Raw genomic sequence first — 23056 nt, 5'->3', positions numbered from 1 at the left:
GAACCATCCTGCAAGATGAGTCATGAACATGGTTATTCAACATAGAATGACTTGTACGCAGGACCAGGCAACAAGTTCATAGCTGAGTTTAAACTGAAACTTGGGTCTTCTGAGTCCCAGCAGATTAGATTGATCAAGCACTGTGACTGATGCAGCAACCTGCAACACTTATATTTTGTTACCAGTTTTGAGGATGGTTTGTAGTCACTGACAAAACAACTGTTGGAAAACCATCTCTGTTTTGCACAATTCACTGTGATTAGATATTCTGGTTGTCTGCAGTGGAAACATTGGTCCATATCCGCTCACTCTTCTGTTTGTTCTCTCAGTGATTCATATGAATAGCTATTTATATTTCTTGTCTAGCATTTCAAGTCCTTTTCGTTTAAGGCTATTGGCTCCACTTGTTTGCAGTTCTGAGTTAGTTTCATGAGAAGTGACTTACTTTCCAGCCTAGGTTTGCAGAGGTGGTGCATTATTTGTATTGATGAAAGGAGAACAAGGAGCTCGTTATCATTTTACATACAATGAAGAGCAAGGGTCTTCGACTATTAAATTGGCTTATGTGGGATTTCTGTCCACACAAAAGCAATAATGAACACTTTAGTTGCTTTTTCCCCCCTTGAAAAGCACACTCCATGCCCTGTGGCAAGCTGCTTTAGAAATATAAGGAAGTTTAAAAAGCAGCTTGTGGTGCAACATTGAGGTCAACTGTTCAAGGAGGGGGGGAAAGTCAACAGTTCCATTGGACTAGTGCAAACATCTTGCATAAACTTGAATAATTATTTGGTTCTCAGCCAACATATTTTCTTAACTAATTCAAGATGAAGGGCTTTTACAGGGATTTTCACAGTAACTATAATTCCTTGTCATAGCTGCGTTCTTGATTTAAATCCTACTTAGCATGCATGGCCAACTTCTGAATTTTGGGGGAGAAATCTATTTTTCAGACATCATTTGAAGAACCAGAAATTTTAGTGTGTTGCACAAATAGAACTCCTGATCTATTGGTCCGGTTCCGTATATCAAACTGGAAGAATTTCACAGAACTGTCTTCCTACCTGAATGCAGAGCAACTTCTGTCAGGCACAGAACTATATGCTAACAGGTACAATGATACAGAGTATCAGCAACCAAAATATATGCTAAAATTGAACGTGTGAATATTTCCTAATCCTTATAACTATTTGCAGCCCCCTCCAACTGTACTACTCTAACTGCATGCAAATCAATTCTGCTTTACGGTGACCCTTCCCAGTGTTTTCCAGATAGATCATTCTCAGGTTTCCTATTCTTTTCTTCTGGGGGTACCCTGGGAAGGTGCAGCTTGCCCAAGACTACATAGGCTGGCTCTTTTCCCAGGAGGCAGAGTAGGGAATCAAACTTCCACAGCCAGATACTTAATTTGCTCATCCAACTGCAATTTGATATTTGACTGAAAATAAACAGCAGTTCATAGGGATGGTAGCCACTATCCCCCTGTATCCTCACAAGACCTTTAACAGAGCTTTTTTCCCCCCTTTTAGTGGTTTGATAGCCATCATCAGATACCTGAAAGGCTATTCTTGCTGTCAATAGTGAAATGGACTATCTCAGAAGTTAGTGGGTTCTCCTTCATTGTAACATCTCCAAAGAATGGTTGGATGGTTATTTATATGGGTAGCTTTGACTACAGAGGTTGTTGTTGGTTTTTCGGGCTCTTTGGCCGTGTTCTGAAGGTTGTTCTTCCTGACGTTTCACCAGTCTCTGTGGCCGGCATCTTCAGAGGACAGCAACCTGAGGTGCCTTTAAAGTAGAAATGTACTTTGCATTCAGAATTTATTCAGAAAATAAAGTGAAGTGGTTAACTTTCGTCAGTTTCTGAGCCAATACAAAAAGAATTGAGTAAGCCTCCAATGGACTCAAATCAGGGTTCTCCAAAGTGCCAAATATTATGCCAGTTTTAAAAATTGAAAAATTAAAAATCAAACACTTGGCACCAGGATGTCACACTCAGAAGACAAAGTTAATAGTGTATTTTAACAGAAACAATAATTTCAAAGCAGAAGAAGATTGACCACTCAAGCACTAATGGAAATCTCAAGCTCTTTCAGAAAAACCTATCATGGAAGCCCTCGGAGGGGTTCAATAGATGAGATAAATGTCCCTTTCCCTTTAACTGGCATCCATTTTGCATCTTGGTGGGGCAAGGGAAGGGTATCAATCTGTTAGAGATTGTTATCTGTGTCATTTTCATGTTCAATGGTGTGAGTGTCCACTAAAGATTTTTCTTCTTTTCTTTTAGACAGCTGCAAAGCTCATTTTTCATTACTGTTTAGAATCCAATCCCTTGATTGCCTGTGTGTGTGAATGCACCATGGATGTATTGAGTCTCATGCAAGATTTGAGTAGTCATAGCAGCATTATGAAAAGGAGCTAAGTATCTCTCCTCCTCACCTGCTTTGTACCTAATTTTTAACTCTTGCCACTGGCTTTTATTTTTGTGGCACTTTATCTTTCTCCCTTTTCACAGACGGGGTGTTCCAGAGGGGGTGAGTGATGAAACATGACACAGAGAGCAAGGATCAGGTCTACCCTCATGGGAAGCAAAAATGTTACCTGGGGACATTCCTTCCTCTTTCAACAAACACTGTGTAAATTTCAGTAAATTGCACAGCTCTTCATAGGGAGGGAGGGAACGAAAGATGCTTGTGGAAGATTTGCCTGTGCACTGGAGGTTAGCAGTACAATGGTGCCCCACTAGACGATTACCTCACAAAACGACGAATCCGCATGACAATGAGTTTTTGCGATCACTATAGCGCTTCGCAAAACAGTGTTTCCTATAGGCGATTTTTGCTATACAATGTTTTGGACCGTGCTTCGCAAGACTTTTTTTGGGGGGGACCGTTTTTTGCAAGACGATTTTGACACATGAATCTGCACTTCACAAAACGAGTGTTTTGGGGACCATTTTTCGCAAGAAAGCAATTTTAACAGCTGATTGGCGCTTTGCAAAACGGTTTCTCTATGGGCGATTTTCGCAAAACGACAATTTGTCCCCATTGGAACGCATTAAACGGATTTCAATGCATTCCAATGGGGAACTGCATTTCGCAAGGCGATGTTTTTGCAAAACAGCAATTTACATGGAACAAATTAACATTGTCTTGCGGGGCACCACTGTACTTGATGGCAATGAGTTTTATCCCATTCATCCACCATCACAGCTCAAAGCCCTTTATATTCCCCATGTTCATGTCTTCTCCTATCCAAACAAATATAAATGCACACAAATACTCTGAAATATTCAGGTGTGAACTGAAGGCTTTCATGGCCGGGATTCAATGGTTGTTGTGGGTTTTTCGGGCTGTTTGGCCATGCTCTGGAGGTTTTTCTTCCTAACATTTTGCCAGTCTCTCTGGCCGGCATCTTCAGAGTACAGAGTGCTGTCCTCTGAAGATGCCGGCCACAGAGACTGGCAAAACGTTAGGAAGAAAAAACCTCCAAAGCATGGCCAAATAGCCCAAAAAGACTACAACAAACATCCTATTAGGATCGTTGTAAGTTGGTTCCAATTTGACAGAACATAACTAATTATAAGCACATGAATGATAAGATTCACTAACTTCATTAATTCTCATTTTGTTCCTGAACTTGGTTCAATGTGTTGCTTTCTACCTTTGTGGCTTGAGAACCTAGTACCTTGATAGTAGTAGGACCTACTACTCTTGATGGTCACCAATATCTCCATGCATCTACCCAGATTCTCTTTTAGACACACTTCTCTGGGTACCACATGCCAGGTAGGTAAATGGGTAATGGAGAAAAAGCCTGTTCAGTGGTAACACTCTGGGAGGATCCTTTTGGTACCCACCTTGCTGTCATTTTAGTGCCAGGTGAAGATCTTATTTATCTTCCAGGCCTATTTATTTTCTCTTTCACATATACCAGCTTTAATATATGCATTCCTTTTATTCTGCTGCTTTAATGCTTTAACATTGTTTTATTATATTTTGTTCATGTTTAACCTTAACTTAATTCTAAATGAGACTTGCTCTAGGTGGCTTTTAAATGAAGGTCATAAAAGCCTTGACCTTTTTTTTGTTTTTAGCGGCCACAGTTATTAATAACAGATGAAACACAACAGAATACCATTCTACAGCAAATTTGACTGGGTCTACAAACAGATATGGAGCTTTTTTAAATCCTTCTAAAGAAAGAGAACGGAATGGAATGTGAAGATGTACACAATTGTCTCCATCTGCATGATTTTGTAGTGCAAAGCCTGCTTTGACTAGATATTACAATGAACTAAAACAAACATGTTCTGTGAGAGATAGCTTTCAAGTCTCTGGAAAATATGGATGTTCAGATCCCAATTCTTGTTCAGAACCCATGTTAATGTCCAAAGGCAGTTTTTCAAAGCCTACATCCACCCATACACAAACATTTCTCCAAAATGTTCTGCCAGTCAGAAACAATCATATTTTCACAAAACGCACTTACTCTTCTATGCAATATTACAGATTTTTTTTTAATCGCTTCCACGACACACATTCCTGTAACACAGACCAACTTTTCTGGTCTTCAAGTTACCATCATTTAAGTTTCCCATAATGTCTTGTGGCAGGTCTCCTGTTCCTTTTAAAACCGCCTGACAGGCAAATCTTATTGAATGACACTTCTCCCATCAAGATACAGGAAGAGACTGAAGCCTGCTGAATTTCCCTCTATCTAGCAAGAGATACAGTACAGGGACTGCCAGCACGTCTTTTTCATACATCATACTATGGCGAAGCAAGCTTCCAAATATATTTTCTAGTGTGTATTCAGACCTACATCCAATTTAGGTTCCCTTATAAGTGTATTGCTGTGACACATGGACTTCCCAATAACACTCTTGTCTGTCAGGGTCACAAGCAAGATTTTTTTTAAAAAAACCCAAGTGTGGGGCGGGGGGGGGGGCTGGGAACTGCCACTGAGGCAGTAGAGTGAGTGGGTCGGGAGAAGGAGGGCTGAACCCTCGCCTCCTGGGCCTTGTCCCCAGGCAGACTGGCTCACCTTAAGTTGCTTCTCCCCCACCAGAAGAAAACACCGGAGGCCCCATAATATTATTCTAGCACGTCACTGGACACTTGCAGGGTCTCCGGCTGTGCACCAAGGGCGTAACGTGCGAAGCCGCTGGGCACCCCGACAACTTTTCCCGCGTTCCTCGCGCCGCTCTTGAGGCGCAGCCCAAGGGTCCGGTTCTCTTGGCCAGGAACTTCCCCAGGCCACCTGCAAGGCATCCCCATGACCGACTCTCTGCAACCCCCCCCTCTCTCTCTCGGGGGTCCCCACCCACCCCAGTCTGCAGCCTCCCGTCCCCCCTGCTACCCTCGACGAGCTTCGCCAGGCAGGGGGGGCGGCGGCCGCGCGACGCCCAGCTCCACGCCTGGACTGTGGCGCCCTCTCCCTTCCCCCTTCCCCCCTCTTCCTCGCCTCCTTTCTTCCCCCGGGGAGAGAGACGCAAATCCCCAAGCAACCCTGAGCGGCAATAATGCTGTCGCCTCCCTCGGGGAACCGGGGCGGGGGAGGGACGCGGAGGGGACAGGCACGCGCGCACCACCAGCGGCGGCGGCGGCGGCGGCCGGGCCAGGGCCGCAGCCATTAAGAGCACGCAGCAGCCGGGGAGGTGGGTGCCCTTTCGTCTCCTCCGTGGCCGGCGGAGCTCCCCGGCCCGGGTGCGCCGTGCTTCTTGCCTCTTCCTCCTCCCTCCCTCCCTTCCTCGAGCCTCTCTGGGTACCCCCTCGCCAGCCCCGGCTGGGTGGCCGTCGCAGCAGCTGGGTGGGAGGCGGGCAGCGGCACCCAGAGCCACCGGCGTGGAGGGCAAGTGAGCGAGCCGCTCCTGCAGGCAGGCAGGCAGGCAAGGAGACACGCACGCAAGCCAGCCCGCCCGCCCGCCCGCCAGCCGGCGGCAGGAGGAGCAGGAGCGGGAGAAGCCAAGGATGCTCCGGTCGCCATGGCAGCGACAGCAGCGGCGGCAGGAGGTAAGATGGGTCCCCTCGCTCGGCTTCTTCCCTCCAGCGGCTGAGGCCGAAGCGCGGGAAGGGGCGGCTGGAGCGAAGGCGGGGGGGGGGGGCTCGCCTGGCAGAGGCGTCCATGGCGCCTCCGTCAGCTCCCCGCTTGCCTTTGCTTCCCTTCGCGGCTCGCTTCTCCCTTTTCTTCGCCGCCACCGACCCCTACCTGTGTGCCCGCCCTTGCTGGAGCCCTCCGGGAGAGTGGGGGGGGGGGAGCTGGACCGGAGGAGCAGCTGCTCTTTCCTTCCCACTAGGACGCGCGCCCCCCCCCCTCGAGAAACCCGCCTGCCTGCCACCAGGATCCGACCCGCTCCCCACCGGCGCAGACCTGGGTCTCTAGTGGTGTGTGGTTGCCATTGAGACGGCCCCTGGCGACAGATCAGACTTGTCCTCCACCCTGCCTCCCAAACCATCCTTCCCCCCCACTTTCAAGGGGGAGGGCAAGAGAGGTCTGGGTTGCTCCCTCTCCTTACTATCTGCCTTCCTCTCCTCTCCTCCCTCGTCCCAGGCCTACCCTCTTCAGCCACATAACCATGGCAACTTGTCTGAGGTCACGGCCAGCTGCAGTTTGCTTAAGCTGGAGACCTAAAGATAAGACATTTGAGGGGGGGTGTTCGTTGAGAGACAACCTCCCCCCCTCACACACACACACCGCCACTGTCACCATTTATTATGCCTTCCTCTCCCTAATCCCTAGGAAGCAGCAGCAGGGCCTTTGGCCCATCTCCACCAAGCTTCCTTTTTTATATATATCAGCCTCACATTTTGCTTTGTTCCCTGTCTTTTCTGGGTCACCTTGTTCCCCCTCCTTTTCCTCTTCTTTCTGCCTCTTCCCCTCCAGTCACAAGCCCGTGAGTTTTAACTTGTTTCCCTTGTCCGACAGAACTTCCCATCTGGAGATACAACTAGGTTAGTGGGAGGTGGCATTTAACAGGAAGCGTGGGGTCGGGTGGGAATGTGCCAGCAGAAGGCTTGCAGGGAACCAAGCATCGTGTAGGCCTGCACCTCAATGCACAAAAAGAAGTCAAAATAAAGCTTACTCAAAGAACCTAGATAGAACCCACTTAAGAATTGTGGGGCTTGACCAGAAATTATGGGAAAGATTTGCAAGAAAGAGCTATCCCATTCCTGTTGAGCTTAGTACCATCATGATGGCTTTGGACTCTGCTAATCCATCCAGATAAATCTCAATGTGCCCTTTGGAAAACAAGAACCAGTCTCTATGTGCCCTGCTGTGGCTTATGAGTAACATGTACCCTTCACTGGTTCACCTGACATGCAGGTATGGATGATCATTTTTGTAGAATCATGCTTGAAGCTGGTGTGATGCTGAAGCATTATAAAAACCTGCAACAGCAATTCAACCAGAAACGTTAGCAAGCAGAAGAAAATAAGCCTTTTACAATGGGCAGCAATGGTTCTATCATGTCCCCTGCAAACCTCTGACTAAATCATCATCTGGACAGAAAGACCTGAGCTAGAAAGCAGGATTCTGAGCAGAGCTAAAAGCAAGTTCAACAAGATGGACAGCAGATCTTTCATTAGCCTTTTAGATACTCTTGCTTGTGAGCTTATTGGCTAAGTGATTCCAAGACTTTATACGCATTTGTACACGAGATAGGTGGAGTTGCACTCTAACTCGGAGAAAGAAGAACAGCATTGAAAAATTGCCTCTCTCTTTTTTAAAGTTAAATACGTCTCTGAATCCACTACTCTCCTCAGCAAATACCCAGTTTCTTGGTCTTCCGTTCTGGAACTATTCCAGCAGGTTCCAGCAAGTGCAGCCTGAAATGTACCAATTAGGAGATTGTGTATAGCTCAATAATCTTTGCCAAACAATCTTATAGACCAAATGGGTCCCAGACATCATTCTGAGCTAAATTAAGAGTTGTTGGACAGAATGGGTTGAGTTTTATCAAACAAGTTATCTGCAATGAAAAAAAAAAGGCTATCATGAGATATGAAGGTACATGGACATTGGCAGGGCTCTGTGGATGTTCAGATCAGCCTGAGCAGGGAGGAGACTGCTGCAAGACTGGGGAGCAGTAGCTGAACCATGGTAGAATCAGAAGTATGGTACAGCATGCATGAAAAGTGAATTGCTGCCACAACACAGACCCCTATTCTTCAAGGGGGTAGAAAGATGAGCAGAGCTATGTGTTGCCTGCTTCTTGGGTGGATCACTAAAAGTAATGGTAAGGCAGTTAGTGCGTATCCTGGAAGTGGAGAAAAAGGAGTTCCTGCTCCACAATACTTTGTGACCACTGCTGCAGAGTATCCTAATACTAAAACAGGAACTGGTATGCAGATTTAATCCAAGATATTTTAAGTGCCTAAGGGCAAAAATCCAAATGAATGCATGATAATTAACATGCATGGCAATTAACAGGGGATAGCAAATCATCAAGACCCTGGCATAGCATGAGCTATGTTCCCATTCTTGCCAAGGAGGTCTTGTGCAGAAGAACACTTTGTGAGTTGTGCCCCATGGGCCACAATGATCTATCTTCATTTAACCGTGAATTAAATCTGTGTGAATTAAATCTGCCTGTGACATTAGCTCTCTTTCCTTCATGCCTAGGGCAGAGTTGGGTGGTGTCAAGAATGGGAAAACAGAGAGGGACTTTAAAGACCCACAAAAGTAACAGTGATCCTCCACACCTTAGCTTTCATCTTTCACAGAACACTCCTGGGGGTGAAGAAGATTACATGTGCCCGGAATATGGTTGAATTCATTTCATATGTTTCAGTGTCATGCTGATCCAGTGATGTGACACAATAGGCTACATGCTCCTTTAACTACCCATTGTGTGGGCTGGTAAATTGGAATGATTTCTATGAGTGGGGGAGTAGAGGCTGGAAGAGATGGAGCTATTTGCTTATGTCTTTATTTTTGTTCTTTCTACAGTAAAAAGGGTTTTGTGAGCCCAAGTTGCCAAGGAGCTCAGGTGAAAGGATTAATACCTCCTGCGGTTCTTGCCTGTCTACCTACAGATACAAAATCCAAACCAGAAGACATGGTTCTGGGAGACAGTGAACCTGAAGGCCTGGCTGAGAAGCGGAGGGTATCCGTTTCCTACAGACACTGAATTGCTCACTGGTGAGAAAGGCTGGTGGCAGAAACCAGGTTTGGTACCCTTTGAAGACGAAGAGGACCAAGGCTTACCAACTCCATAATTACCATTCATTCCTCCCATAATGACCGTTCATTTATCCTTTATGCATCAAGGAAGACAAAGCTTAATGGGTTGTTAAAGGGAGGTAATAATTTTTTGAGAGGAAGGAAGGAAGGAAGGAAGGAAGGAAGGAAGGAAGGAAGGAAGGAAGGAAGGAAGGAAGGAAGGAAGGAAGGAAGGAAGAAGACGACCTCTCCTTTATTTCATTTTTCATTGAATATGTTATTTATTTAAAACATGCTTTTTCTGCCTCTTTGTGCACACAAGGTAATGTAAAGATTTGTCAGGGCCAAGTATAACAAAAATAACCAATACAAGAATATAGTCAAAATGGCTGAGTTATAAGGACCCCAAAAGTTGTCTAGTGTAACTTGAGAGAACTATTATCCTGATGAGCTGTAAATCACTAAGTTCATAGGTTACCAATTAATCAAACATGACATGTACCAACCAAAGAACCTAGGCTTTGTTTAACAAGCTAGCAGGGATCTGGATAGGCTATCATCCTAAGAGGGGTGGTTCAGTCACATCAAGCTGATAGCTGTAAAGACCTTAAATGATCCTGCACTCACTGTAAATGTTAACCTTTCATAAAAACATAGCAGGAATTTTTCAGTGACCTTGAATTATGGGGGGACTCACAGAGGACAGAGATGTTTGTTTTGTTTCCATGAATTTTATGTTTTCTGTAAATACATTTCAAAGTAAGAACTAGAAAACCCTCTAAAAGAAAGACAGAGAAAAGAAAAAAGGGATGGATCAATGGAGAGGAAGTGAAGAAAACAGAAAGAGGGTAAAGAAGGAAGAGGGTAACAAATAACAGCCTAAGATACTGCCCATTATCTTCATGGCTGTACCTCCCAGAGGTTTCCTGTCCATCTCTCTCCTGTTTCGCTTCGGAAGTCGATGAAGGAGCTATCACTGGCTCCTTTGTGGGGATCCTTTGTATGATCTTTTTCTTAGTCATTTCTCAGTCCCAAGGAGGAGACAGCACAATGAATCGTGGGGGAGGCAGCAGCCCTGTGGAGGAACTGTCTAAGGCTACCCTGCACAATAACTCCTTGTGGTGGCTGGCTTGTGGGCTGCTTGCACTGCTAGCTAACTCCTGGATAATCTTGAGCATCACAGCCAAGCAACAGAAACACAAGCCCCTGGAGCTGTTACTGTGCTTCTTGGCAGGGACACACATTCTCATGGCGGCTGTGCCGCTCACCACCTATGCCGTGGTGCAGTTGCGACGTGAATCCTCTGACTACGACTGGAACGAGAGCATTTGCAAAGTCTTTGTCTCCACGTATTACACATTGGCCTTGGCCACGTGCTTCACCGTGGCCTCCTTGTCGTACCACCGTATGTGGATGGTGAGATGGCCTGTCAACTACCGGCTGAGCAATGCCAAGAAGCAGGCCCTTCATGCTGTGATGGGCATCTGGATGGTATCTTTCATTCTCTCCACGTTGCCTTCCATTGGCTGGCACAACAATGGGGAACGCTACTTTACTGGAGGTTGCCAGTTCATTGTCAGCAAGATAGGTCTGGGGTTTGGTGTATGCTTCAGCTTGCTTCTCCTAGGAGGCATAGTCATGGGCTTGGTTTGTGTGGGCATTACTTTCTACCAGACCTTATGGGCACACCGAAGGCACCACAGATGCCATCATCAGAGAACGGAAGAAGCTTCTTCGTCGTGCCCCGCTTCAGCCCACAACACCTTCAATGTGCCAGCTATCGTGGTCGAGGATGTCCGAGGCAAAAGACGATCCTCGTTGGATGGATCTGAATCTGCCAAGACTTCCATGCAAATGACGAACCTCATCACTGCCATTGTGTTCCTGTACGACACACTGACTGGAGTACCCATACTGGTAAGGTGTACTTCCTTCTTCCCCCACCCTATTCCCCCATGATCTTAGAAAAGTGGTTTCCAGAACTGGATCTTTCCAAACTGCCCTGTTTACAAACAAAACAAAATAAAACACCCCTCTGAGTGTTAGGCACGGTTTTCCTTGTCTTTTGCATTACTCTATTCTTTTAGGCCATGTTTTGTGCTCTAACGTTCGAACGAACGAACGAATGAATGAATGAGGTCCGTACTTCTACCCTCCATGTGGACACAGCAAGGGAAGATCAGTAATGATTGTCTTTCAGGGAGGTTTCTTGGCTATTATTGAGAATCTCACCTAGAAATCCCCAGGAAGTATCCCAAGGATATCTAGGCTTCCTGACAAGCAGTTTGAAAACAAATGCTTTGAAAAGTCATTCAATTTCCTTTATATTTACTCCATAGAGAGAGCTGAAGGTTCTAAGGCAGAGACATCGTGGCCCATGGTGTACATCAGTATTGGTGATCTTTCATGAGCAGCCTGCTGCAAGCTTCCTGCTACGACTGTACTAGGAAAGGCCAAAGGCAACACTGGGGAGGACCAAACCCAAATGGGCAGGAAAAAGGCCACCTGCACAGCCTGTTTACACCCATCCAGACATCCATGCACGCTCCCCTCCCTTTCTCATATATCCATATACCCTCAATCAAACACATTGAGATATCCACACCTTGACATTCACATACTCCATTCTGACATCATCTCACTCCAGTTCCCCCATTCCATTCTCAGTCACTCTTATTCTTTGCCCCCGTTACCTACTTTCCCATTCTTTCTCCCTCTCCTTCTCTCTCTCTTGTCTTCCTTTCTCTCCTTTCTCTCTCCTCCCTCCATTTTCCCATTTGCCTGTCCCCACCCCACCCACTGCTCCTCTCCTGCAGAAAATGCAGCAAGCTGGGGGATGCAGAAAAAGAGAGATCTCATCCTCTTGTCATCTGCTTCCTTCTTCCCACAGATCTCTCTCCCCCCCCCACTTCTCAGCTGTTTTATCAAATGAGTAATGGGCGTAGACTGAGATAGTTGAAACTTTGTCCATGAACTCCCCATCCTACACTGCTTGGATGATCCTTGGGAGATAGCTTAGAATGGAAGGGAATGCAAACGTAGGATAGTGAGTAGAACCTGGGAAGAGTAGGTGAGCCAGAAGTGGAGCATGGTGAATATATGTGGCTTGCAGGTCACAATCTCCCTATCCTGGATGGGCATATAGTAGATTTCTTTTGTCCCAACCTTGTCTCTGAACACTCAAGTTTTTGTAAGTTTTGAAGCACTACAATAATCTTAAAAACAAAACAAAAGAAAAAAAAACCAAGAAAGCAATAAAGTATGCACACGAAAAGCACCAGGTTATCTATGGTCCCAAACTGAGCAAAACTGTAATGTTTCTAGCTTCAAACTGCCTTTGATGTGCTCCCATGAATGGCCTGCATAGGGTATGATCTTTGCCCTAAATCCTCAGTTCCTTTTAGAATTGGTAAATTAAAATCATTTTAAGAAAGGAATTCCAACAGAGAAACCAAGAGGTTTTGGATTTGTTTGTTTTTTCAGTGTGGGCATTTGATATTCTGAAATAATGTTATCTTAAAAGAACAGACATTTAGTAGCCCAAGGGGCTTGTGGATTATATCACAAGTGCGTAAAAGATTTCCAGACTTACTCAGTATCTTTAAGCTTTGATGTCTTTATTTTTGGATACTCTTTTACATATTAACTCACACACTTCAGGTCACATTGTACAGTCATACACATGCTCTCCCTAGGCCCACCTATTGGACCTGCAATACACTAAACAGATTCTATGAACCACAATTTCAAAAGGTTTGTGCTATTGTTCACTTGTTCAATGCATGTTATCTATGCAGGAAATTCCTGTAGATTGGAAGAATCCTTGTGGACGTAGTGAAAACGGACTGAGCTGAGAGAACCTGCAGAATCTTTGTCATGCAGGATAGATCACTTGGTATCTGGCCTAACTACAGTTGTATCCTCAAATGCCACACTTAATTTCCCCCCTCTGTACAGAAAAAGATTGCCCAGGGTAGAGTATGGATGTCAATGCTGGATACCACTGGAGCAAATGCTAAAAATGGTGTCCATTGATTTTCATGGGGTAAAAGACGGCTTCTCTTTCTGCTTGAAAAGAAGTGACAGAGCAACTTTCTTTCTGAGGTTTTAAGGAGTTTTCTACACAGTGGCCAACTATGGATGTCACAATAAGCTTGAGAATTGTAGGGACCTTGGCTTTTTGAGGTTAAGCAGTGTATCGTTGTATACTGCCAACTTGCTCCTGCTTGCATTGTGAGCAACTAAGCAAGTGGCAGATCTTTTGCCCATCTCAGCAAGCCAGAGAAAGAAATCATAAAAACTAACCCTGGATTCTTCCTCTGCCTCCTGGACAAGCTGGAGCACCATCTGCTGCCAGTTTTGGACATCACAGTAAACAAACCTTGCCTGTCATGTCCCAAACCAGCATCATTTACCTAACTGTTTAGCCACTCGCATTGCAAGAGGGAGCAAGTGGACAGTGCCTCCTCAACCCCATCCTCAGTAAGCCAAAGCTCCCAGGGTTCTCTGGCTTATTGTGCTATCTAAAAGATATGCATTTTCCTTTTCATACAGTGCTATCTCTGATCTCTTTTAGGAGGGAATGTTAATAATTCCATTACTCTCCAGTGCTCTGGCAGGGCAGGGGATAGGTGCCGTATGACCTGTTTGATGCCATTGTTCGTTTCACTTAAGCTCCCTGCAATCCTTTTCTATTTCAGCCACAGCCTACGTAGCTGCTGGGATGTTCATTCCCATGGATGTGCGCTCCAGCAGTGGTGGGCGGAACAAGAGTCTTCTGATAGTTATTGATTCAGGGTGTATCAGAAATAAAATGTTAGCACTGTGAGAAACATTGCTGATGGTTAACATTTGGAATAATAATGACAGCAGAGCCTAAAAACTGCATTACAAAAAAATAAATACCAGTGAAAAGGCTGCAGAGAACTCTGATGCACTGAGTTAGTGCTTGCAATGTTAGTGTGAGCCATATTTTACACGGGCGCTGTGACTGTCATTGACGCTGTGACTGTCATCGACACAGTAACTGGTGCAGTGGGTAGAGTGATGGGCTAGGACTATGGATGATAAGGTTCAATTCCACACTGAACCATGGAAACTCACAGAGGGAGTGGAGCAGATAAAGCCACTCCTTAAATATCTCATTGATCTTGAGAGCCCTGCCAGCGTCATTATCAGTCGGTTCTGTCCAGACAACAAAACAACAACAACAAATATACTGCTATTTAGTGGGAAAATGGGGTGCCCTTGCAAAAAGAGGTATAGCCTTTAGACACATCGGAGGCTTCCGAATGAAGCTTTTATTGTGAGAGGGCCCTGCCTAAAGTCCAGCTCTTATCACCTCCCACTTGATACTCTTCCATGTTTTCCTAGATTTTCTTCCCTCTTTTTTTCCCCCCACCACATAAAAATCTATTTAGGAAAGGAGAAGTTCTGCTGTTTTCTTTGATTTGCAGCACCGGAAGCTTTCCATCTGGAAGTCCCTGAAATTTGAATCCGGCAGAACAGTTGACTACCAAACATTTTATTTCAAGAGAGAAAAAGAGTTGCAAGAGGAAAAACCATCACCCATGGCAAAGGCAACACTCTCCACACCCCTGGCCACATGGCCGTGTCCCCTGGCACTTTGGAGGGATGCTGGCCAAGTCTTTGGGTCTGAGTTCAAGTCTTTGGCACCAAGTCCTGAGTCCCAAGCCCCAAGTCTGAATCCTTATTTTTAAAAAATAAGTTCTTTTCCTGAGGAAAAAAGGGAGGGGTGGGTGGGTTCTGAATTGCAAGTCGAGTCTGAGTCATTGGAGGAAAGAAAAACAAGTTGAGTCACCAGCATGACTTAAGTCTGACTTGACGGAGAGTCCCGCGACTCGAGTCCCCCTCCCCTGGTGCTTTGGTGATCTCCATCTTCTCCAGACCTTGATATTTAAGAGTTTAGCAGTTCACAGCATGAGCAGGAAAGTGATACAGTGCATGCAATTAATAAGTATCAATGACAATTAATAGGGATATCTAACTGTCCCCACAAAAGACATTCCCAATTGAGATGATTGTGCTGATAAGTACAGTTTCATCTTCTGCTTGTGGCGAACGAGAAGAATAGTATTGACTTGATCAGTACTACCAAGTGCAATTTCCACAGCACAGAAAGTATACCCTTTCTGCTTAATTTCACATATCGGGGTGTTTTTTTTTCCGGGGAGAGGACACCTTCTAAGTGCATTTTGTTATTCCTGGTAAGAGATGGGCTGGTAACTATCAATAATTTTCTGAGGGTTTGAGGAAACTTAATTTCCCATGATGAATGCATGTATTAATTTCTGTCATTGTTCCCCATGATAAAATATGTTTGGCAGAGTTTTGGAAGAGTATAAAACTTGCAGAGACTGTCTATAAATCCAACAAAATATTTTTGATGTGTGCCATCAGGTTGTTTCTGGCGATCTCAATAGTGTTTTTCAAGGCATCTGAGATGTGCAAGGAGTAGTTTGCCACACCCTCCCCAAGCAAGCTTTCATAGTCAAGCAGGGATTTGTACCCACATTTCCTAGTTCTGAATCCAGTACTATCCACTATAGCTGTTGCAAATATAACTAGCGAAATATAACTTACCAAGTCGCTGATGGGCGGGCTCTTTCAATTCTCTGGAAAAATGTGTCTCCTGGTTTAGCTGCTCTGGGAATAGGGAGTAAGACATTATTTATGTTTTCTCCACCCTTGATTCTTTCCTTTTCTTTAGGTGGTGAGTTTTTTAAGCCTGCGCTTAGATGTGGCTCCTACCTGGATGGTCCTGGCTGTGCTCTGGTGTTCCATGGTACAGACTCTGCTGCTCCCATCCTTCATCTGGTCCTGTGAACGTTACCGTGCTGATGTCCGTACCGTGTGGGAACAGTGTGTGGCCATAATGTCAGAGGAAGATGGAGATGATGGTGAGCCCCTCTATGTATTAAGAGAAGAAAGCAGAACATGGTATGAAAGGTTAGCAGAAAAACAGTGGATAAGGCTTTGGAGGCTGTGGGATGGGCAGCCTCAGGATCTCACTAGATTTGGTTCTGTTTTAAAAAACAGAGGAAGAGGCAAGGAGGTCTAGAACAGTGGTGAGGAGGAGGGTTAACCTTTCTTCTATGTGCCATTTCCCTAGTGTGAACCACCCTTTTTGCTGTTTGCCCTAAAGGGGAAACATGTATGTTTTATACCCTCCCTACTCTGCATGTACTTTTAAAAACAATGCATAAGACTTTCCAATTCACATTTCCCTAATTAATGGAGGAGGGTTGGAACAAAATGGGTCCATCTTCCAGATTAACTAGAATTATAGTTAAATGGATGTTCATTCATGGTGAATAAGGTTAATAGCAAACGAACTAACATAAAATGATATTAAAAGCAGGTAGCAGTTAACTATCACTAAAAGCAGTGGCCAAATACAATTTTACCCAAATAAGCAAAATAAATCAGATATGTATTTAGTTTGCATTAAAACGCAGCAGTAACTCTTTAAAGTGCCATAACATTTTTGTCTTCTTTATTTTTTTTATTTTTGTTCTGTTTTTTTTTTTTTTTTTTTGCCTGATATGCTAGCACAGACTATCATGGCTACATCTTGTAAACCTACAGATATTTAGGAAAATCTTATTTGGGGAATTCTTCTACACAAGTCCAGTTAACAGGGAAAAAGAGGGGGAGAGGACCCTTGTCTTCTGTGTTGCACTTGCTAAAATACATTTTGCTGAAGTCAAATTGTAGGCAGTCAGTGAACAGAACGAATTATATCTGGTGGCTTTCTCAGTTCAATCCTAGATAAAAGCTGCAAGTGTGCCTTCAATTAGTTAAAACCAAATAACGGTGAAAAACTGTAAACGTAAACCAAAATAACAGTCAGGGTTGGTGTAAAATTCAAACAGCAGCTACAGATGAGAGCCCTGTATCACATTCTTCGTGACTTTAGCTTGCTGAATGCCGGGTCAGCCATCAGTAACTTTAGACTCTACCCTCCTGTATCTGGTTTCAGTTTTTAAAGGATGCATACATTCAATTGTTCACAGCTCCATCAGCTTCACAAAATACATACACACAAAATTGCAATGCTACTGTTATATGCATAGACTGGAGATGTCACACTGTGAAACTGTAGGATCCTCCACACTCAGTTGTTTCCCCAGTCACACTGTAGATTTGAAAAAGAAGGTTTACAGCTCTTGATCAAGTACAGAAAAATGTCTATGTGGACCCCGGCATATAATAAGAACACTTGCAAATTGCCCCCCTCCCCGTTGCTCTAAAAATATTCCATCTGCCTTCAGCCTAAATCTATTCCCTACACAAAGAATTATGGAATTGGAAAGAATCCAGAGCACCAGCTTGCCCATCCTCATTCTACTAGGCAGTATGCCCAGTGGCTGTAGCATCCCTGCCTGGAACCTGTCTGCCAACATTACAAAGAAAAGAAGCAGCTGATGTACATAACCAGCTTGCCATAGTCCAATCTGGATATTCTTTGTGCTTGGGGCAGAGTTGTCATTGCAGGCCATTCACCCTAAGACTGGATTAGCAGCAACCCTGCATTGTGAGGAATTTAGTCGCAGGACCAGCTCAGTGCAGGTTTGCAGCACAGGTACAAAACTGTGGCAGAGCCCTCAGAAAAACATTTCCCATTGGATCTATGCAATAGCTACCTAAAACAAAGGTGGACAAAGCTGCAACTCCCACCAGCCCGATCTGGCATAATCAGTGAAGAAGGACAATGGGAATTGCAGTCCAGCAACATCTGCAAGATACTTGGCCCACTCCTGACCTAAAGAATCCAGACAATCATGAAAACCTGCCTTCTGTCTTCACATGCCACCCAGGTGAGAAGGGAGGAAGAGACGTGTGCGTGGAGAAAAGAGATTCTTAATGTCTTGTTCTGTTCTAGATGGCACTGCCGATGATTATGGTGATGGGAGGATCTGCAAAGTTCGATTTGATGCCAACGGTGCTGCAGCTATGAAACGGAATCCAAGGGATGCTAAGCTGCTGCCAGTGCATCACATGCTATTGCCCCATGACAGGGTGCACTACCTGCAGGTAGGAGGTCTACTCTTCTTCATCTGCTTTGTTCCCTGGTCTGGGACAGACTCAATTTGTGCATTTGCAACACTGCCAGTGGATGCTGATTTTTACCTGATCAGTCTATCTAGCACAGACAAGAGTCTGTCTTCATTGTGGTTTCTGAGATTCTTCTGAATGGAGATGCCAGAGGGCTGAACATCATATTTTTCATGTACAAAAGCTGTACTGTGCCCATGAGCTTTGTTGCCTCTCCAGATCAAAAAATGTGGATGTTATCAAAATAATAAGACTTGAACCAGATGTTATGGGTGCGAAATATGGCTACTGCTTCCAACATGGCTTCTCCCCACATCTCCCCAGTAATGTCTACTGAAAGAAGATACATAAAACCACATCAGGATGCTTGTTATTCCCCGACATCTGCTCCATTTCTTTGGGCAGTGTTCCTTGCTAGAGGTTACCAGGGAAACACAGGAAGGAATATGGGTCAGTGGCAGCCATTAAATCTCATTTGGGCCTAAGTGAATGCACACTTTACACTGGTTTTGAGACCTAGCATGATATCAGCCATCTGTATCTGGTGCCACACATGAAGCTATTTGATCTGGACAACACACTGGGGAGGTAAGTTAGGTTGAATTAGCCCAAACAACTTGAAGATCTGTACCTGAGTCTTTTCATTCCATATCTAGCACATGCATGGCATGGGCTCCCAATACTGGATTCTATACGTGATTAGGTTATCATTTAATTCACAATTCTTTTAAGCTTTTCCTTCCTGTCCTTTGGGGTAGTGGTGGTGTGAGGAAATAATAATGTAAGCCGCTTTTAATTCAGTGTAGAGTTCCAACATTCTCCCTCCATACCTCTTGATAGAATACTGCACAATATTGCTGCAGGCTGCTGACACATATGCACATGTGTCTTCCTCGCACAGATGTAGATCATGGAGCCTCTTTGTTGCTCCCTCCATACGAGTCCTAAGATTCTTTTCCAACAGATTCCCTTCTCAAGAGCAGATTTATCTTGCAGACTAGGGGAAGACCTAAACAACTGTTGTAAATCCCTAACACTTCCCGTACCCCCCACACACACATACTCAACTTCCCTCAGAGGAATCCATGGTAGCTCTGTCTTGACAAGTGTTAGCAAGCAGGTGAATCCAAACTTAGGGGACATGTGTGTGTACACTGTGGATTAATGGAGTACACTTGAAGTTTTAAAACCCAAATACAATTTTTAAGCAGGGAAAGCTCTCTCCACTCATCCTAAGAAAATTATGGAGTTCTGTGTGTTGGTGCATATTTAGGAAGGATCTGCAAGAGATAATTTTCTTAGGATGAGTGGAGAGAGCTTTCCCTGCTTAAAAATTGTATTGGATAGGCAAGTTTCTTAAATTAAATAAATAAAAAATTTCTAAGAATAGCTTATCTTACCAAGTGATAATATGGTGACCTAGTCAGAAAAAGAGTTTGTGCTCCTCAGTACAAAGCAGTGAGGAAGTGTCTTGCTTTCCCCTCAGCCAGCTATAATGTAGGGAGCCTAGACTACAAAAAACCCTTGGATTGCCCAGGTCACGGCAGCCCATCTGCTGTGGGAGAAAAGACCATGGTGAGCTGGATTCAGGCCTCTCCAGTATGTAAGAATGTTTGTGTGTTTTCTTTGGCTGCATTGTAGCTTGCTGTAGCCATGTCAACCATCTATATACAGTAATAAGTCTTCTAAGGCACCAGTGGCTTTCTGTCTTCATCAAGACTCAAAGCATTTATTTACTATTTATTTAAAATATATCTACTCCACCCTTCTCCTTAAAAAGGTTCCAATGTAGCTTACATCATTAAAAGACAATATTTAAAGCTAAAAACAGTAAGTATACAAATGTTAGAAAGCGTCAAATGCCACACTGCATTGGGTTCTAGCTGACCCCAAACCACCAAGCAACATAAACATCTATTGGCAAAACTGAATGATTGAGAGGCCTTCATAGAACATATGGTTAGGTTAAGTATTTCCAGAATAATGCAGATTTTTTTTAGCAGTGGCATGATTGACAAAGAATTTGCCTCTAATTTTGATAACATTTACATTTAATCAAAATTATTCAGTATTTGATCACTTTTAGCATTCTATAATATATACCACTAAAACACCACAAAACTCTTGACTATGTGTCAGCTGGTAATCAATGGCTAAAAATAGGGGAGGACTTCAACATGAATATGTCAATTTTCTCACCTTGATTTATTCTAGTAAGCCTTTTGTCATTGGACCTACCCACAAATAGCAAAAACCTGTATTTTAATAAGGCCTCATCTATCACTAACTTCTTTCCTGTTAGGTCCCTATCTCGCGGAGGATGTCCCACGATGAAACTAACATCTTCTCCTCCCACCGATCCTCTCCTTCCTTCCTTCACAAGTGGTCCTCATCTGATGACATCCGTGTTGTTGCACCCCACAAACCTGGGGGAGCGTCTGGCTTTTTGCCTCCAGAACTCCGCAACTATCCTCACCGTCGACGGCCACTTGAAGATGAGTTCACCACACTTCGACAATTCTTGGAAGCTGGACTGGCCTCCCGGGCCCCTGGTTCTACCACTTGTTTCTTCCGTGATGAGATTACCACCTTCATTGATGAAACACCAGTGCCCTCCCCACTCACCAGTCCACGCCACTCACGCCTCCCCTTTTCAGTGCAGCGTGAAAGGCACTATTCCCTCAATGGTGCTGAGCAGGAAGGGGTTGCTGACAGGGATCGACGGTGTTCACTAACTGGTGGCGAAAATCTTTACTTCTCCAGTGGCGATCAGCAGGAGGACAGTAAATGGACCATGACAGCTTATGAGACATAGACCTTCTAGGAGCTCAATCTATGAAATGCCATCCAAAGCATTTGCTGTGCTCTGGATTTTTAAGTAACACTCAACAAGTCTGCCCAATTCCAGGGCCCAATGGGAAATTTAGGTCCTCTTGTTTCTCACCATAGCAGTGGAGGGAATGTGCCCACTGTTTGTCCTGCTGTGGTGGGGAGGAAAGATGTGGCAGGAGAAGAAATTGCATTTATTTTTGGAAGGAGCCACAGCACCTTGCTCTCAGATGAAAAATGGACATGCAGACCACTGCAATTCATTGAGGGCACTTTTTGTCAGCTCCACCCTGTTGAGTAGGATTACTAGTACCAACCATCCCTTTCTTAGCTCCACCCATTATGAGAAACACTAATTGATTGCCAATTATGGGACAGGAAGGTATTAAAAACATCTATATTTGGAGTGTCATATGTGTCTTGCTTTTTGTTTATGAGTTATGTTTTTGTAACAGTTATTTGATCTCAGCTGTAATCCTCTACACACTAGCTGGGAATAAGACCCACTAAAAACTGTCAAATATACTTAACATGCATGGCATTATGCTCTCAGCAAGTACTAGAAGAGACTGAAACACAAGCAATCGGAAAGAAAGAACATTTGGGTCTGCTGCAGATCTAGTCTTAGGCTGTGACAACACAATAAAATACCGCAGGATTTGCTGCAGTTATAGTATGAGTTGACCTAAAGTATTTTGTCTGATCACACGACACAAAGGCCAGTTCAAATCAGTCCAGCCTTTTTTGCTCCCAACTTGTTTTTTTCTCTGCCACTCTGAGTTTCTACTTTTTCCAAGCCAGAACAATTTGAATGGACATTTTCCTGTGTGACCAGTTGATCCATTCTTGTAAAAACAAGGGGCATGGCTATGGGTGGCGTTTCTGTGACACAAGCAGTTGGCGTATGATGTTCAGGACTGCAGGAATACCCACTCTTGCATTCTTCCCTCCCAACTGTCCTCCAATTAAAAAAATTTACATATATGAGATTAGTGCTAGATTGCTTTATCACCCTATCACTAGTACTGATAAACTAGTTTAGCACTAGATCAACCTCAGATGAAAAAAATATTTTAATTACAAAGAAAATAGAAACAACCCAGATGAAATAAAAGCCATTTCTGTGCTGCGTGGTATTTCTGTACATATTATGAAGAACTTTGGAACACAGCCACCTTTTCCAGAACACTGTAGAACCCTTTTAAAACCAAGTGGCTTTACAGAAAACTGTAGAGTCAGCAGAGAATCAGCAGAGGAAGGATCAGAGTAAGGAAGGAAAAAGGGGGGGTTGTGGGCTGAAATGCAAATTGCATTGCCTCTTGTGTGAACACTGAACTCCCAAAATCAATCCATAGCCTCTGTGTAATCATTGACTGCAAATTCAGCCATAATACAGGCTAAGAATCCAATTGCACTGCAGTCACAGCCTTAGCTACCAACACATGAAATGCTAAGCAAGGAAAGATACTAAGCAAGTATGGACTATATTTCATCATGTTTCCCATACATTACCTCAGTAATCCTTCTAGCTCCCCTGTTAAAATAGGCCATTATTATTACCCTCGTAATACAGATGACTAGGGCTAACAGGAGGTATGGAAGACAAGTTTCCAAGGGGCAAGATGAGAAGTCCTCTCCACTAGTGCAAAATAAAGAAATAAATACATAAACGTGTAAAGAGAGAAAGAAAGAAAGAAAGAAAGAAAGAAAGAAAGAAAAGAAAGAAAGAAAGAAAGAAAGAAAGAAAGAAAGAAAGAAAGAAAGAAAGAAAGAAAGAAAGAAAGAAAGAAAGAAAGAAAGAAAGTAGAAATTTCTCTGTGCAAGTCCTTTGGAAATTTTTCCCATTATTCATGTTACAGGGCCATCGTGTATTGATATAAACTTAGCCAAGGTCAGAAGTTAGAGTGAAAAGCATTACCAGTTGTTTTCCTGCAGGCACATTGATTTAAACTATCGTCTTACGCCTGATTTATTTGTATGGACAGAA

General features: G+C 44.1%; 1 protein-coding gene across 1 annotated transcript; it reads left to right on the top strand.

Moving 5' to 3' along the window:
- The first annotated feature begins 5592 nt into the window (after positions 1 to 5592).
- On the top strand, positions 5593 to 21481 carry GPR162 (G protein-coupled receptor 162). The gene is made up of 5 exons (XM_020804145.3): positions 5593 to 6011; positions 8950 to 11079; positions 15893 to 16082; positions 18068 to 18219; positions 20543 to 21481. Exons 2-5 carry the CDS (start codon positions 10165 to 10167, stop codon positions 21053 to 21055), a joined length of 1770 nt encoding a protein of 589 aa, XP_020659804.3. The 5' UTR covers positions 5593 to 6011; positions 8950 to 10164; the 3' UTR covers positions 21056 to 21481.
- Positions 21482 to 23056: the final 1575 nt, after the last annotated feature.

Source organism: Pogona vitticeps, chromosome 2, assembly GCF_051106095.1.
Source record: "Pogona vitticeps strain Pit_001003342236 chromosome 2, PviZW2.1, whole genome shotgun sequence".
Taxonomy (NCBI): Eukaryota; Metazoa; Chordata; class Lepidosauria; order Squamata; family Agamidae; genus Pogona; species Pogona vitticeps.
Note: the sequence above shows the minus strand (reverse complement) of the source record. Positions and strands in the feature narration are given on the sequence as shown.